This window comes from Neolamprologus brichardi, chromosome 20 (genome assembly GCF_056152115.1).
Source record: "Neolamprologus brichardi isolate AB-2024 chromosome 20, ASM5615211v1, whole genome shotgun sequence".
NCBI lineage: Eukaryota > Metazoa > Chordata > Actinopteri > Cichliformes > Cichlidae > Neolamprologus > Neolamprologus brichardi.
The window spans coordinates 5,444,512-5,463,313 of NC_142123.1; the positions used below are offsets into that span (position 1 = coordinate 5,444,512).

General features: G+C 38.7%; 1 protein-coding gene across 1 annotated transcript; it reads right to left on the reverse strand.

Moving 5' to 3' along the window:
* Window positions 1-15,166: 15,166 nt before the first annotated feature.
* Window positions 15,167-16,459, reverse strand: sst6.1 (somatostatin family member 6.1). The gene is made up of 2 exons (XM_006785518.2): window positions 16,148-16,459; window positions 15,167-15,782 (listed from the first exon to the last, which is right to left on the reverse strand). The coding sequence occupies exons 1-2, from the start codon at window positions 16,250-16,252 to the stop codon at window positions 15,555-15,557; spliced, it is 333 nt and encodes a 110-aa protein (XP_006785581.2). The 5' UTR covers window positions 16,253-16,459; the 3' UTR covers window positions 15,167-15,554.
* Between the last annotated feature and the right edge of the window lie 2,343 nt (window positions 16,460-18,802).

Consider the following 18,802-nt stretch of genomic DNA (forward strand, 5'->3'; position numbering starts at 1 on the left):
AATTTTGACCCGATTTTTCTTCCTTTCAGCTGATTGGTCAATGTCATGTCAATCACAAATTTACACAAATTCTCATCTGTAGATGCACAAACATAAAACTTTCAGATATTTTGGTTTACAAGGTTACAAACCTCAGTACACAAATACGCATTTGATTTACAAGTACAAAATATTTATGACCACAATTTGAGCCCATAGTTTTCTGTAAGGACATCGCTGTCAATTGCGATGTGCACCCATCCCTTACACTATTGCCATCTTGTCGCCGCAGTTGACTATCCGGTCGTTAAGTGATGACGAATCCTACTTCCGGGCCTAAAGTAGTCTGCGTTTAATATGGCTTTTGTGTTGTTAACATGTTTAATGTTGTGTATTTTCTTCTATTTAATCTCAAAAAGCTCCTAAAACAGTCAGTGATCACTGTTGACCTCCCTCGGCTTTTATTACCGCTAATCATTTATTTAAGCTCAGTTTTTAAAACCTTAGGATGTAACTACAGCCCAGCCCATGCAGCAGTATATGAATGACTAACCTCGTATTGTGGATGGATTATCTCAGTTGTTCTCCTGGCTGAAGTTTGGTCCTTTTACAGCATCCTGCCATGCGATTACATTTGTTCCTGACCACCGAGAACACTCACGTTAACTTTTAATGAGTGGAAAAAAAGTTAGGTTGTTTATATTATGCTAACATAGCTGTGTCGCTAGCGGTCACGTAGCACATCATTATATACCAGCTAGCCAAACTTCAGTAACCCTACAAACGTCACTGCTGTTTAGTTTTCTGTCTTCATTTATGTTGGAAGTGATAACAGAGCTGTACTTTTTAATTTGTTTCCAAAACCCCGCAGTCAGGACATGCTACATTGTATTTAGATAGAAGCTAGCGAGCGAACTTCCTGCTAACTTCTAACTCCGTTAAATGTCATAAATTCCGTTTTCATGGATGCCTGGATGTTAAACTCAATTGTTACACCTGGTAGAGCATAACGGTGATCGTTTTATTAAAGATGAAAGACTTTAGACAGTTTTTCAACTCTCAGTAATGCCATAGTGATTGTTTGATATATGGACCTGCAGCGGAGTTTAGGCCTAGACACAGCTAGTGACGTCAAACTTAACGACCGGATTGTCACTGAAAGCGGTGCTTATTTCAATCTCTTAGAAAAGTGTAGTCATGTCTGTGAGGCCAGCAGCCTTTACTGGTGGTTTGCACATTCACGTTCTGGATAAAACTCTGGTCTGTGACTGTAAATTGGTCTGCTTTTGCTGCTCTGAGATCAGTTACTAGCTAGTAACAGCTAGCAGCTAGCATTAGCAAGTAAAACAGCGTCAGTGATTTAGCATCGTAACACACGACTTTCCTCTTGCTAACAAGCGAAGCCAACATGTGTGATGTAGGGAAGTTGGACTTTGAAAAAGTTATTAATGATTGCTTAAGTAAATTGGCAAGGAAAGCTCTGAGGATGATGGGCAGCTCTGACCATGTCTGGTTCAATAAAACAGGCAAGTTAAGCAGGTGCAGGTTCAGCCAGCACTGATTCATATTTCTCCTTAATGTAATTATATAATGTATTTTAATATAAATTTTAAAAAATTCAAGATGTAGGCCTGTGTTTCTGAGCTGATGGACAACAGAGTTTTGGATAGATAAGTAGTTCTTACAGGACACCCACTATAAACATACGGTGTGATTTATAGAATATGATGCTGGACATTAAATAGAATATTACAGATTCTGTAAATACTTTAAAGTAAATTTACATTCAAGTGAATGAGCTTAATCTTAAACATATGCAGCAGTAATGTTATTTCATTTAACATGGATTGGGAACATTTTTCTGCAGAATAATTATTTTTATTTTTATATTTACAGGTTTTTTTTTATAGTGGTTCATTGTTTCTTTTCCTAAAGGAATGTTTAAAAAAAAAAAATCCTCCGCCACTAGTCAATTTCAGTTGATAATAAATAACCTTTGGTAATATAGTAGATAGTTATATAACTCTTGTATTAATAATTGTACAATATTAATAATAACTTTTACAATTTTTCAGCCAGGGGTGCAGAAAGGTGAAGATGTCCATATAGAGTGCAGACAGGCAGCACAAATGGTATGTTTTAAACTGTTTAGAATGATCACATGATTTAATTATCCAAGTTATGTTTTACAAATAATTCCCAAAAGCTATCTAGATGTTGATAACCCTGCTACCCTAAGAACTTTATACAGTAAGTTTCATCCTGGTTGAACACATCTAGGAAGATTTAGGGAACAAACATGCATGACACTGTTGATGATTTCTTAGGTAGTTTTATGGCTCTAAGATTTTACTCATTATTGATATGGTTCATATATTAGTTAACAGTGCATAATTTAAAGGTTTTTCATTTAAAAAGTATAAAAAAGTTGTGTCTGGACAATATGTGCACCATCTCAGAATATAAATATAAACACAGAAAGCACAAAATGTAAATAAGAGATGTGTGTGCCTCGCTGGATTTACTGCTAAGTGTCTCAAACGCTAAGCCCATGTCTTCAGTGTGTAATTTATTGTTCATCTCGGTTTCTTGCATCCCCAGATGCTAATCACTAAGAATGTCTCCTGATGAATTGATGCTGAGCCTTTTGTTCAGGATTTCATTCCTGACATCAGGCCCATTACTCTTTCAATTTAGCCCGGTGTGGCTCTTTTCCACAGATAACAAATATGGTCATTTCCTTGCTAATTCAAACAGGCTCCAGCTTTAGCAATTCAGTGGGCTGCCACAAGGCAGGGGAGCAGTCAGTGACATTGGTGCGAGAAAGCAATGATGAGAAATGGCATGCAGGTGCCACTGAATCCTTTCCTTAATTATGGTTCCTCACTGCCACCGGTTTGCCCTTCGTTATGTTACAAAAAGACTTTTTTTTCCCTCCTTATAGATGGACTGAATTAAACTACTGAATTTTAACTTAAAAGAAAAAAAATAATTGCCTTCCAAATATAACTTTAAGAAATCAGGAAACTCATTACACTTTTGTTTTTATTAAGCCTCTAAGCGATGCGCAGTAAAATAAATAGAGTCATCATAAGCATATCCAAAATATATACTGTGTGATATAATAGTGCTGACAAGCTACGACTCACATTACTTTAACAGATACATGATTTGGGGGTTATTTCTTGTGTAATTGATTAAACATTTTCAGCTCTGTTAAGCTTGGGAAAAATTATTATCAACCAAAGCATCAAACATAGATTTCCAATAAGAGTAATGGCATGACTCTTTTGCAGCAGCGACAACTTCACCAGCCATTAATAACCAAAAGCTATCACTGTCTCCCTTAATGCTGTGGTGACATTTAGGCTCTCGCGTCGCCCCTTTTTTTTTTCTTTCTTTGCATCATAACCAGTCTATTTGACACATAGGGGAATTTCATGTTGTTAGAGCGACTGCAATCAGGTGTATTGCCATCCCACAAGGGCCCAATTGTCCTGAAAATAGTCAAAAGCGGCACTACACCCTGGGAGAAAATATCAGTATTACTTGAGAACCTCATCTGCTGCTGTGGCAACGCATCTATTACAGGTGCAAACGCTGAGCCAAACAAGGACGCTTCTAGTAGCTAATCACGGCTATGTTGTTATTGTGATTAGAGACCTATATTGTACACAATGCTGTGCTTAAACAGGGCAGCTGATATCATCTCATCATCTTTCTTCCCTCCCTGAAGTCCTAGTCTTAATGACACTATCAACGTGATTGGCTCCTGGTCATGACACTCAGGATAAAAGGCAAACTAATGAACTGTGATGGAAACTCCCACTATTTCAATATGACAGATCATGCCCATTCTAATGGTGATACAGTGGCACTCAGCTGTTATAAGGTATAGAGAGAGACTAATCCATTGTGTATATTACTGGGTATATTACTCAAGAGTATGTTTTTCGTTCTGGAAGCATCTTTGTTTTACATTCTTCATCATGCAATTTATTTTCTACAGTTGTGGCAGATTTCTATCCACCACGACCTGAGTGGAAAATGGTCTTGAACCTGAAGGATTGGAAATTTGTTCTTTGCGACTTTGTGGCACATAGACAGCAATATATATTAGATGTAGGAAAAAAAAACATAAAATGACGAGCGTATAAAATGATTAGATTAGTTGTCAGTGTAAAGAATCATTCAGTTGGTCAATGAAGCACAAAACAATTAATCCTTACAAGTTTGCATTGTCACTCAATTACGACTCCACCTCCACATCGCAATTCATCCGCTTCACAGCTCAGACTTAACCACTGCTGTGCTGCTTAACTTAAGAAAAATTCAACAGTTTAAAATTGGGGAAAAAACTTTGCTAAAAGTGAACACCCGAAACACATAATGTGTAGCTGGCTCCTGAATATTTGGCCCATTTATCTTTTTTGATGATTACCATACATCCATCCATCTTCTTCTGCTTATCTGGGGCTGGGTCGCGGGGGCAGCAGCCTAAGCAGAGAAGCCCAGACCTCCCTCTTCCCAGCCACCTCCTCCAGCTTGTCCGGGGCAACACCAAGGCGTTCCCAGGCCAGCCGTGAGATATAATCCTGGGTCTCCTCCCAGTGGGACATGCCTTACCCAGGAGGTGCCCAGGAGGCATCAAGGATGCCCGAACCACCTCAGCTGGCTCCTTTCGATGTGGAGGAGCAAAGGCTCTACTCTGAGCCCCTCCCGGATGGCTGAACTTCTCACCCTATCTCTAAGGGAGAGGCCAGCCACCCTTCGGAGGAATCCCATTTCTGCCACTTGTATTCGCGATCTCGTTCTTTCGGCCACTGTCCACAGCTTGTGGCCATAGGTGAGGGTAGGGGCGTAGATTGACCGGTAAATTGAGAGCTTCGCTTTTACACTCAGCTCTCTCTTCACCACAACAGACCGGTACAGCGTCCGCATCACTGCAGCCGCAGCCCCAATCTGTCTGTCGATCTCCTGCTCCCCTCTACCATCACTCATGACCAAGACCCCAAGATACTTAAACTCCTCCACTTGGGGCAGGAACTCGTCCCACACTCGGAGTGGGAACTCCACCCTTTTCCGGCTGAGGACCATGGCCTCATATTTGGAGGTCCTGATTCTCATTCCCACCGCTTTACACTTAGCTGTGAACCGTTCCAGTGTGAGCTGGAGGCCATCCCTTGATAAATGGAGTTTTATAGTTTAAAAATAAATAAAACTGACAAATACAAACTGAATGCATGCATGTAGCCGCAGTCAGTGGACTTAATGACTTTTATCCTCACAACAAAATATACAGCTATCATCACCATATACTCCATCTTGTTCCCGGTTATTACATCTTATTAAGACATTTAGTTGGATGTCCAGAGGTGGAAAAAGTACATTTGGTACCTAAGCAGAAGTACAAATACTAGTGTTAAAATAGTCCAGTAAAAGTTGAAGTACTGATTCAACTTCTTAGCTCAAGTGAAAATAAAAAAATGACAGGCTCTGAAATGTACTCAACGCTCAAATCAGTTAAGTAGAACAGAGGTTCTAAGAGGAAGAAAAACATTCATTGAGCTGATGGAACAGGTACAAAACAAAGACAAAAGTCCAAAGCATAAACCACTAATGAAAACCTAAACTGGGAAAGACACAAGAGGGGAACCAAAGAATAGGGACAAGGGGACACTGTCACACTGAGAGAAGGAGGCCTCTCTGAGGCTGACGTCAGTGTTGACAAACCATCAACTGGTCCTTGATTCTATGGGTGATGGTTTCTCTGGCTCGAATTCTGGCGGAGCAGGACCCTCATGTGCTAGACCAGACGGAGCAGGGCCAGGCAGGGCAGAGACCTCTGGCAGGCCAGGGGTGGACAGCAGTTATCTCCACCTCAGGAACTGGTACAGGTGCAGGGAGAAGCTTACTCTGATCCGCTCTGGGAGCAGGAACAGGAGCAGGGACTGGCTGGGCCCTACCCACCCTTACCCAGGGAATTGGAATGGGTGTGGGAGGTTAAACGCATGAGGACTTACATGTAAGCTTTAAATTTCCAGTTTATTAAACACCACTAAAAAGTTATCACCTTTAAATACAACCCCTCTTCTTCTTCTCCCATCCTGTCTTTCTAATCTTTCTCCATCTGTGAGTGAAATCTGTTAAACCAAAAGTCAGAGCCAGTTTTTAAAATGTAAGAAGTCGAAAGTACAGGTAGTTACGGAAGAAGATTAGGGCCATGGGAAAAAAAAAGAATTCTGAGATTAAAGTCAGAATTATGAGATTAAAGTCAGAATTATGAGATTGTTCAAATTCTGTTGAACTTTTCTGTTTTTGTTCAAATTATGTTGTTTACATGCAAATTCTTTTGTTTTTGATCAAATTCTGTTGTTTTCGTTCAAATTCCATTGTTTGTTCTCAAATTCTGTTGTTTTCATTCTAATTCTGTTGTTTGTTTTAAACTTCCATTGTTTTCATTCAAATTCTGTTGTTTTCATTCAAATTCCGTTGTTTTCATTCAAATTCCGTTGTTTTGATTCAAATTCTGTTCTATACATTCTAATTCCGTTGTTTTCATTCAAAATCCGTTGTTTTGATTCAAATTCTGTTCTATACATTCTAATTCCGTTGTTTTCATTCTAATTCCGTTGTTTTGATTCAAATTCTGTTCTATACATTCTAATTCCGTTGTTTTCATTCAAATTCCGTTGTTTTGATTCAAATTCTGTTCTATACATTCTAATTCCGTTGTTTTCATTCAAATTCCGTTGTTTTGATTCAAATTCTGTTCTATACATTCTAATTCCGTTGTTTTCATTCAAATTCCGTTGTTTTGATTCAAATTCTGTTCTATACATTCAAATTCCGTTGTTTTCATTCAAATTCCGTTGTTTTCATTCTAATTCCGTTGTTTTTGTTCAAATTCTGTTGTTTTCATGTAAAATCTTTTGTTTTTGATCAAATTCTGTTGTTTTCATTCAAATTCCGTTGTTTGTTTTCAAATTCCGTGTTTTTCATTCTAATTCCGTTGTTTTCGTTCTAATTCTGTTGTTTGTTTTAAACTTCCATTGTTTTCATTCAAATTATGTTGTTTTCATTCAAATTCCGTTGTTTTGATTCAAATTCTGTTCTATACATTCTAATTCCGTTGTTTTCATTCAAATTCCGTTGTTTTGATTCAAATTCTGTTCTATACATTCTAATTCCGTTGTTTTCATTCAAATTCCGTTGTTTTGATTCAAATTCTGTTCTATACATTCTAATTCCGTTGTTTGTTTTCAAATTCTGTTCTATACATTCAAATTCTGTTCTATACATTCTAATTCCGTTATTTTCATTCAAATTCCGTTGTTTTGATTCAAATTCTGTTCTATACATTCAAATTCCGTTGTTTGTTTTCAAATTCCGTTGTTTTCATTCTAATTCTGTTGTTTTCATTCAAATTCCGTTGTTTTGATTCAAATTCTGTTCTATACATTCTAATTCCGTTGTTTTCATTCAAATTCCGTTGTTTTCATTCAAATTCTGTTCTATACATTCTAATTCCGTTGTTTTCATTCAAATTCCGTTGTTTTGATTCAAATTCTGTTCTATACATTCTAATTCCGTTGTTTTCATTCAAATTCCGTTGTTTTGATTCAAATTCTGTTCTATACATTCAAATTCCGTTGTTTTCATTCAAATTCCGTCGTTTTCATTTTAATTCTGTTGTTTTCATGCTAATTCTTTGGTTTTTGATCAAATTCTGTTGTTTTCATTCAAATTCTGTTGTTTTCATTCAAATTCCGTCGTTTTCATTTTAATTCTATTGTTTTCATGCTAATTCTTTGGTTTTTGATCAAATTCTGTTCTTTTCATTCAAATTCTGTTGTTTTCGTTCAAATTCCATTGTTTTCATACAAATTCTTTGGTTTTTGATCCAATTCTGTTCTTTTCATTCAAATTCTGTTGTTTTCTCAGAATTCTGACTTTAATCTCAGAATTCTAAAGTTAGAATTCTGAGAAAAAAAAATCAGAATTCTGAGAAAAAAAGTCAGAAAAAAAAAGAATTCTGAGAAAAAAAGTCAGAATTCTGCCTTTAATCTCAGAATTCTTTTTTTTTTCTTTTTTCCATGACCCTAATCCTCTTCCGTAGGTAGTTGTTTAAAAATATAGGGAGTAAAAGTAAAGAGTTGTCAGAAAAATCAATACTCAAGTAAAGTACAGATACCTGAAAATTCTACTAAGTACAATAATGAAGTAGTTGTACTTTGTTACTTCTCACCTGTAGTGGCATAAATGCAAACATTAAGCCATTGAAGGAAGTTCTCAGGGAAGATTCAGTCTAAAAAGCACCTGAGAACTACCATAGTATGATGTTGCTACGTCGTTTGCATGTATTAGCCACATGATAAGTAATGGGTGGTGCTTTTAGCTATAGTGGTTGAAGGTCAGCCCAAACAATTAAGCTTCTGAATCATCAGATCACAAAGTCTTCTCCAGCTTCTCCCTCATGTTTTCCCTGGGTCTTTAAATGCCTTTTTCGAAAATGTAATTTGGCGTCTTCTGTCGAGCTGTGTGGTACAGAAACTGTGCTCCTGAGATGGTTGCCCTTTAAGCAGGTTCTCCCATCTATGAGGACATAGTGAATTCTCTGGACATCACAACTTAGTTTATAGCTTTACATGGGTGTAAACTGTGAAATCTTATTTACACAGTGGGCCATTTGAAACTCTTTCAAATTATACCTGCTTGCTAAAGGTGGGCTGCAATAAGAGACACATCTAGACTCATCTCCTAAGGTAAATTGACGCAGACAGGACACATTTCCTCAATTTGCAGTGCTACAGTAAAAGAGTCTAAACACTTTTGTAAATGATTCATCTTGGGGTTTGAAAAAAAAACAACCCAAAGTGAGGGGAAGTTATTTTCATTAAAATGACATGTATAATGAAATAAAGCAAAGTAGTCTAAAAACTATCTGAAGCAACTGTAAGACCACCTACCCTGTAAAATAATTCCAGTCTAACATCACACAAACAGCTTAGTGTTCTGATCCAATACAGACAGAAAGTAGCCGTATTCGTTTTGCAGGTCTAGCAAGTGTAAAATTACCATCACCTGCAAAATCAGCAAAAAGACCTGCTGAGCAATTTTAGGCTAATTTGCCATCACAGTGGTTATAGCCCTCTTAGCTAAAATTAGAAGTCCATAAAATTGAAGGATGTCCTAAAGTGCATATGATATGGCACACACATATGCAGCATTATGTCTATCATGAGCTAGTGTGTGTGGCTGGTGTTTGAAAATGCTGCACAAGATTTTCAGATGGGAAAATGCTCAGTTTCCAGATGTGGTGCCCGTATATTAGTTAAATAAACAGATACCAAAATAAAGAAAAGCTACCTTTTTGATATTTGACATCACACAGGATTGGCAACATATTAAACTCTGTTTTGAGTTTTCTGTAACCTGTTCGGGTGAATGGACCCATGGCTGGAGTGGTTAGTTTTAAACTAGCACTGCAACACACTAAACCAGCCTAGTTAATGTTGCAAATCACGTATCAAATCCTGTAATAACACCACTCCACACATTCCATTTTACCTTGTTAAAGGGTTTGAATTTACTGCATCTAAATATCAGTGTCAACTAAAAGCTTTGAGAGTGTGTTTTACTTTCATGCCACAGACCTGCCCAGCTGCCCAGTGTAGTGGCATCCAGAATAAACAGGGTCACTATAGTGACCACCAGCGTGCCGCATCCCTTCTTTAAGCCAGTGACAGCTCATTTTCTGAGCCATGGCTTTAGCACTGAAAGAGCAGAGGGCCCTATAATGATCAGCTTTTAGTGCTGGCACCGGGCAGCTGAATACGCCATCAGGCATCATTAAGCCCTGCTGGGGAAAACAATCTCTTCATTCCCATTGGTGCTCCTAAACAGGGGAACTCTTTGGTAGAAATACACTAGAGATGCTTGATTGTGTGTGGCAAAGTGCTTTTTGGGTGTCATTCAGCAGTCAAAGACTCCATATTCTTGATGATGGAAGTTTTAATGACGCATTTAAAAAGTGCAGTTCATTTGAAAGATCTAGTCGTTGATTTTTTTTACCTCTTAGAAATCTGCACCAGAGTCCGGTTTTTCTTTAAAAAAAGGAAGCAGTAACTGGTCACTAAGATGAAGACAGGAAATCACAGAACTTTCCTTTGAAATGAGAACAGCCCCCTTCAAAAAAAAAAAAAAAAAAAAAAAGCACTAATGATCTCTCAACAGAAGCAAACCTGCTGCATACACAGAGAGACAGGTCCATTATTCCTGGGCATGTCATGTCTCTGGAACAACAATTTTTAAAAGGGTTCTTTATATATTTATTTGACTTCAGAAAGCCTCAGCTACTCAACCATACTGCGTTTGTTCACTGCTTCACTGTTCACAACCTAAATCTAAACTGTCACAACTAAACAAATTGAGTCTGGCTGACGGGGATGAATAAGCCTGCTACAGGCATTGAGTCCAGAGCTGCTGGGTTGATAAAGTACAAGTGCCCGTTTATGGACGGCAAAGAGCTTCCATCCTCGTATTTAAAGCGAAACATGTACCCATGAAAATTGTAGTTATATTGTTTTATGCTCTATTTAATTTGGCCTGCTCATTCCAAAATCTTTTCAAATGATTTTCCTTCAGCTTTCTTAAGATCACGAGGTATTGTGGTCAGCATTTGTTGTGCACAGGAGTGGACCCAGACTTCCTTTCAGCAGGGAAACTGCCACACAAGCCCGCCTGTTCACACCTTTTCTCAGAAGCATTCAGCCAAGTGCTGGGTGTTAATTTGGCCTGTCTTCTGACTGATGGAAGGCCCTGTTAGGTAGGTCTTTGACGTTAACCGTTTCTAAATTTCCACAAGAGCAGGATTCAAATCGGTTCTGACACATCTGTGAAAAACAGAAACAAACAGGGTGATCACATAGCTTCAGCTTGGCCAACACAATTTACAAGGTCAGCTGGTAGATAAAGGTAAGCTAATCTGTTTGTGAAATAAAATATATAAATTAGTACATTTATAGAATACTGCAATTTTTTTTTTATCATAGTTTTTCAGGCTTTCTGGAGGTGTTTCACAGTTGTTTTTTGGACACTGGATGCATTTTCATTCATTTTTTTTCTTCCAGCTGATCACTTTCAGGGGAATGTTTTCTCAGTTGCCACTTAACAAATGAACACTTTGACCTACGAATCATCAAAGCATAAAAAAGGACCTACCCAAACAGGAACCAGTGTTACGTCTAAGACAATTTAGCAAATAACCAAATTTAAATGGTATCTTTGGGCACTATGTTAGTTGCATCCTGTAACAAAAACACACCATTTGTTCCAGTTCTTTTAGTTGAATCCATAAAAACACCAAAAATAACACAATTTTACATAAGATCACAATTTCACATCAACAAGATGATTCCCAATGAGCTATTAGCTGCGTTGTCAGTGGTGTTGGGGATCTTGTTAGAAGTGATGGAATTACGAACACCATCGTATTTTGAGCCGCCATGCAGTACCATCTGGAAAGCTTCTGATTAGCAACAACTTCAGCATGTCAGTGCTGCGTGCATATGATCATGTCCGTGATCATATAAACAAGCAAAGGAAAAAATAACAGTTTCAGTTTCCTGCCTCATATTTGTGCTGCAAATGGTTATAATAAGGCTACATCTCAGGGTGACTTCCTGGGAATATTTAAAAGGGACATGTTAGTTCCAGACTTTTATTTAAAAGTTGGATCAGCACTCCTGTAATAATAGTCCACACACATCACATACAGGAACAGATTAAAATAAAATAATCATATTTCTCGAGGGTTTCTGAATGTTTTTGAACCGCAGTTGATTCAGTGGGGGCAATAAATAGAATCATTTCACAGAGTTTATAATCTTGAGAAAACTAAATCCATGGATTCAGATGTGTCTTCTTCCCTGTGAATGTGTGGGATGTGTATGGAAGTTGTAGCAGCACAGTTTCTAGCACACTCTCAGAAAACCCTGGCATTTAACAGCTTTGGTCAGCCTTGTGGATGAGCTCATAGCCTTTAATGTGTTCAGTTTAAGAACTGCTTCAGGAGAAAAACAAAATTCCCACAAAACTGATGGGAGTTGTTTCAACCACCAATCCGCTTTGCAGCAGAACAGTGGAGCACTTCACCCTTTGGAAAAACTCAGTTGTGTATGTGTAGCACTTTTTAAAGAACACAGTTACAAAGTGCTTCAAAATGTGAATAATCATTCAAGAGATGTAAATATATCAACATACACCATATCCAAACAAATATAGCAACTTAATACAAATTTTAAATTTGCATTGATCACCCAATAAGACCTGTTGCCGTAGAAAACGAAACCAATACCCAAAGAAAAACTTCAGAAAACCTGATTAACCATTGGATTATCAGTGACTACGTGAATTCCAGCTGAAGTGATTTGAATTAGCAAATCTTTAGTCCAAAAACACAGATTAATGGGTTGAAAGCACAGGAGCTGTCTCTCGCAGCTGCAGGAAAGAGCGATGGTTAAACCATGTAGTAAATGTGTGTAGACCATAAATCCCTGCTGAAATCTGCCAAAAGCCGAATGATTATTTTGATGGAGGTTATTCTACAACAGACTGCTTTCACAATGAAGCTCAACACAAACATTCAAATTAGGACTTTTGTCTTTAATGAAGCAATAAAGTGGAAAATGTGTTTCTTCACTAAATGCCCCAGTTGTTTTCATAGCTTATCGTTAATATGTATTTGGAGCTGTGTATATTTATCTCTCTCTATATATTATAATATCACATAAGGTCAACAAGGACTCTGTATGTGTCGATAGTGGGTTCACTTTGAAGCAGTTTTTGCTCCTGTGAGGTGCACCAACAATACCTAAAGCTTTGTTATTTTTAAAGAGTGGCACATGGAGTCACATTTAAATTTGAATTACACAGTTTGGCCCGAGCACTCCTTTCACTCCCTCTTCAGATCAAAAGGAAAGCCAATAAAATGTGTTACTTGCAGGCATCAGCTTTGAAGTTGCTCCTCTGCATGCTCATTTGAGCCCACGGGCATCAAGTCAGGAGCGGACAGCGCCTTTACTGACATCAAATTGTACTGTGTCGATAAACCCAACCCCAGATAATGATTGGCATCTGATATATTTGAAGGAGCAGAAATGTTTTTATGTTTGACATTTTTCCTTCATTCTTCAAACCGATTCGATTCTATTGAAAAACAGAGTCTAGTTTTCTTACAGACTGTAAACCTGCATTTTTTTTCCTTTTCCTTTTTCAAATACAAGAATGTAAGATGCCAGGTGATGACCTGTAATCAAGACAGCTCACAGGAGCCTTTGCCTATTCAGCATCATTAAAAGAAGCGACAGAGCAGAGTTCCCAGCGGTTGTAAGAACCGTGTAATTATACAGCTTTGAAATTCACGGAGCGATAACTCGCCGTCACGTGGTCCTTTTCAGCGGATTTTATATTGTCTTGTTCAGTTAAAACCTAGGATAGACCGACGAGTCTTTCCTCTCACGTAGTTTTAAACGCATGCAATAAATGGAGGAAGAAATATCCTCACAATGGCCTTTAATGTTTCATCAGAAGTGTGAATGTTAACTTCGCCGCAGTAAAACAAGTATGATTATGAGTCATTTGGTGCTATTCTTTCTGTGCAGGATGACGAGTAGACACTAACCCAGTTGAGACGGGTGCATGGAGACAGCACCGGAGCTTTGCCTTTCCTCTGAGTGTTCAGGATTTCTGTGGACTGTGGAGTAATGAAATTTAGGAATTGCCGTTTTTCATTTAAGTCTCTCATTTATGTTAGTGAGTGTAAAGCATTGAGCAATAATTACTGCTGGCAGAGAAGTTCAAACGGCCCATTCTCTGTGGGTTAGTTGGGTAAATGTTTTGATCCTTCATATGTACTTTGTGCTGCTAATGTGCCGTTTTCTACCAAGTCTCAAATTTGAATACAGAACCAAAGCAACTAAAGTATTCCTCACGCTTACAGTTTTATCATTTATGTAACAGACAGCTCGATGTGATCAGCATCAGAGTTTAACAAGTTGGCAAAACTTAAAGGAAAAGCCAGGGCAGTTATTTTTAAAACCCTTGAACGGGCGAACATAATAATCATCAAAAGGTTCTCCTGTGATCGTTGCATTATTCAGCAGTGCTCTCTTAAACTGTTTGTTTTTGTTTCTCCGTTTTTATGATTGTTCATTTATTCATGTGTGAAAATAAACGGTTCGCTTGAACGGGCGCGAACAGCAGGACATTTCACCTGCATGTCATTTATCACAGGAAATCCATCAGTTCGCTAATAGGGGCCGTGGGCCCGAGTTGGAAGTCGATATTTGATTGCGGCCAGCACCAACTTCACTTTTTCCCTAAATAAGTGGTTACGAAACACTCATTTTACGGTGGTTGAGCGTGCCTGAAGGGCTGGAGGGTGTGGAGCAGTTGTAGCAGGACTGATTGAGAACTGGGCAGGCATCCAGCTGACTGGGAGTCAGAATCAGAGAGGGTATTAGCAGGTTGATAGAGGTCTCGCTTCATTATCTTAACATGCAACCAAAGCCTTTTCTGGGCTTTTCTATTAAACGCTGAGGTCAGACTGTCATCAGTGCAACATGATTTTTCTTGCTTATATTGACTTTACGCTCTTTTCATTTATTTCCTTCATTTATTGTTTTTTGTTGATGTGCTTTGACAGCCTCTCCTTTTTCTCCTTTTTTCCCCTCTTTGCTCATAATATTCTGAAACAGAACATCATGATTGTGTGAACACGGGAGGAGCTTCTGATTTATATACTTTCCTATTACGCTGACATGTTTAACGATCTGTGATAAGTCACTGAAGCGTCTCCCTCAACCTGTGGTGAGGCATTAATAAGGACTAATACTCAAGCTACTTTGACTTAATTCACTTACGGTATAGTTTTATTTATAGATGAGTAAAAGGCTATTAATTTAACAGTTTATTCCTTTTTTAATGCTTCATAGTTATAGAAAATCCGGTCTTTGTAGCAGTATTACTTCCCCTGGTTATTATTGTGTGTATGCTGGTAAAGTAGAAGGACTTAAAAGAAAATAATGTTTGATGTGCTTTTGAAAAAGAAGTTCCGTATCCACAGGGAACAGCTGCACCTTAATGTTTCTTAGAAAGAAAAATATTCGCACACAGGAAAGCCGTGAAATATTTTAGTCCCAATGAAAAATACAGCTACAACACTTCTAAGAAATCTGCCTTTGCATTTGTTTTACAGAAGCAGGAGAAGGAAAATTTGACCTTCAAAAAACAAAAGGTAATTAACTGTTATCACCATTTTAAATATTATATCCATGCTTTATTGTTGACCCTGAAAGAAACTGTTACATACATTGTTTACATAAATAGATACATAAATAATTAATATTCAAACAGACACACTGTCTCAGTGAAGTCCATCGATGTTGCATGTGTGACAGGTGTAGATGATATGTACAGCTGAGGTCTACCACAGTTTATGTAGAGCTGGAACAGAAGGAGTACCGGAGGCAGTCGGAGCCGAGTGGGTTTTTTTTTTTTTTTTTTGGGCACTGTTAGCAGGAGGTGAAAGTTTTCCAGAAGAAGTTTTTACAGGGAGCTTTGCGGTCACGCTGGGGAAGCGATAGCCTGTTATACACAGCTCTCTCCTCCAGACGAGACTCCAGCGGCTCCTCGAGCTCCACAGGTGTCGCTTCTCCCGGCAGCATGTTTGTGTCCAGAGCTCCATCCAACAAGCCGGACACCAGCTTTAGGATCAGCTCCTTGCGTTCTTTGCTCAGCTCCTAACCGGGAATCAGAAAGTAGAGATAATATTATCACGGAGGAAAAAATCATGGAAGTGTGACTTTAAAACACTTGTCTGTGATGCTCACAGATCATTAATACTTTTCCCATTTTAAATTATATATACTGACAATATTAATCATGTCAGTTAAAAGCAATTTTAATTCAATTTTAAAAAAGCCATTTTTAAATATCTTACTATTTATTTACATAACCACAGATTTTGTTTTATTGTAAGTTACATTTTTGTTTTAAAAATGCATTTCCCATGTAGTAACTGGATACATTTATTAATAATTACACCTCAAAGTCATAAAACAAAATACCATCAACCTAATATGAGCAATACAAACAATCTCCTCACCCTGTTCACATGGATGGGGCTCCTATCCTCCACAGGAAGCACGGCAGCTGCTCTAACGCTGAACACAACCCCCATGAGAGCTGCTAACACCACCAGGAGCTGCATGCTGTGACGGGAGTGCAGGTGACCGACCAGAGCTACAGTCACAGGAGCAGGAGGCTCACAAAGACAGTGTGACTGTGTGTGTCTGTGTGTGTGTGTCTGAGCAGGAGAGTCTGAGCAGCTCAGACTAGCCGGAGATCCAGAGAAGAACGGTGGGGGAGAAAAAAAATGGAGTGCAGTTGGTGGCAGCTGCTCAGAAGATTTGATGTTTCTTCAGCTCTACCTCTAAAGCCCCTCACTCTTTTATACGCCTCTACCCCCTTCGTGTTTGCCACTGACGTAGAGGGTGGTGGGTGTGTGACGGAGGGTGGAGGGTGTGCGCGTGTGTGTGGATGTTGTTGGGGGGTGTGTGTACGAGAGCATGAAAGAGGAGGAGAGATGAAGAGGTCAGGACACAACAAATGGAACCGTTTAAAAGTTAACCTTTTTGACAAATTGTGAGACGGCTTGCGTACGTGTGATTCATCGGGAGGAAACATCTGCAGCGCACGACGACGTCAATCGCCCGTTACCAGGTTTTGACATCAACTAATGCATTCGCAGTTACGATAGACAATCTCAGAGAATACCTGTCAGACAGGTGGACGGACAATTCCACAGCTCATCTAAAGTGTGATACCAACGGATATGCCTGAACCATTTTTAGCACTTAAATAAAGCGGCCACATTTCCCTGTAGCAGGAGTCAAAGTAGATCTAAAAGAGATACAAATTGACCACGAGCCAGCTTATCTTCCACTCCCAACACAGGCCGCTGTTTGGCACCCTACCCCGGGCAAAAATCCTATTCCTGTCATATTGCTTCTATATGCCTCTTTGACACCTGCAGATTGCAATTGAACGGTCTGACACTCCCACTGACTCGCCGAAATCTCTTCGGGAAATGCACATCACCAATCTCGTGGAGTTAGCATAGCTGTTAAAAAGGAAGAAGCAGTGTTCAGTAGTTTAGTGCTGATCCATAAGGATCTTGTGGTTATCTTTGCATTAACATGGGCCCCGTGATTTGATGCATGTGACGTCTCTGAATCGAAAACAAATTAATGTCCTTTGCTTCACAATGGATGCCAGACCCACTGCACGACAGACAGATTCTAAAACTGCCACTGAGGTTTTCTACACAATACCATTAACATACATTATAAGTAAAAATTTATTCCTCAACTCTTTAACTACTAATCAAGTTTGCTTACATAAAAAGTAATATTTTATAGGTCTAATATAGTGACATAACGTAAACTTATTTACCAAAGAACACCATAAACTGTATTTTATGGCTTAACAAAAAACAAAACATTTAATACTATATACATTTAAAATGTGTATGAGGTAAATGTCTCACTGAAGTTAATTATACCATCTTGTCTGAGATGACATTGTTTCAAAGTGTTTGAAAATCTGCTGTCCACCTGTGAGACATTTCCTGAAAAAGCACAATTAAGTTGAGTTTACAAGATTCACTGTTTTGCTACTGGCAGGGAACATGCGGCGCTCGTATTCCCGTATGCCTCGCTTGATATGTTCAAATGGATTTCTCATGCTTCCACAACAGTCTCTGGGTTGATTTCTGCAGATCTGAAGCCGGCCCAAAGCAAATCCAAAGGTTAGCTGACTGTTAAAAATTGTTATATTGGCAGTTCAGTGTGTTTGAGGAATATACAGCAACGTCAGCTTAAAGGGATCTGCAGATGACACTGCAAGAGACTTCAAACGCTTAAGGATCCCCAGAGACTACCATAGGTGCTCCGAGATTGCATTAATGTGCATTAAAATTTCTCATTTTCATTATTACGTGTTGTTGAGTCACCACCTCAACAAGTAACTGAAATAGATGGCTGAGAATTAGTGACTCACAGATCATATAAGGGTTTTATGCTTTTGTTATCCAACAAACAGGTGAATCTGTACACGTGGGAACAAGCCACCAATTTAGCTGTAGAAGAAATAAATTTTAATGTCAGTCTATTGTATCCCCAAGTTTTGTTCCTGTGGTATGGAGATTAAAACCCAGTCAAATTAAAAATTCATGGCTGTCGCTTCATTGGTGCTAACACAAGCCCATAGAGATGTGCTTCATTTCCTATATTACAGTATTAACGCTCACAAGCACAAATGATCTTTATCATCCAGCTACGGGCACAGCTGTGTAAAAGCAGCGTGACAACATAGTACTGAACTGCAGGTTGGTCCCATTATAATAAAAAAATGAAAAAATATTAGTGAAGACTGAGCTTTTACACAGTAGTTTGAGTTGATGCAACTGAATGGTAAGTTCCACAGTGACACTTCCCATCATAAAACACCAAACAGCTCAGAGGGGCCGACTGCTTTTTACTCTAATTCAAAGAATTTCAGCAGTATAATTCCAACGCGGAGACGGGCCTAAAACATAAAAGAGTCAAGGATGCCACCTGGTGCCTGAATACCAAAGCTGCACGTGTCTCAACACTACACTGCTCCCACAGAACCTGCTCACCATTTGCAGCAAACAGCAGCTTGAAAGCGCGGTTGGAAAATGCAGACCTCGAAAAACAAAACATAACCCAGCCATTGA

What these genes read in the sequence shown, in the direction of transcription:
- sst6.1 (XM_006785518.2), bottom strand. Translation starts at nt 16,252, where the DNA reads ATGCAGCTCCTGGTGGTGTTAGCAGCTCTCATGGGGGTTGTGTTCAGC. An exon ending in GCCCCATCCATGTGAACAGG is followed by an intron (nt 15,783 to 16,147) that starts GTGAGGAGATTG and finishes ATTCCCGGTTAG; the next exon opens with GAGCTGAGCAAAGAACGCAA.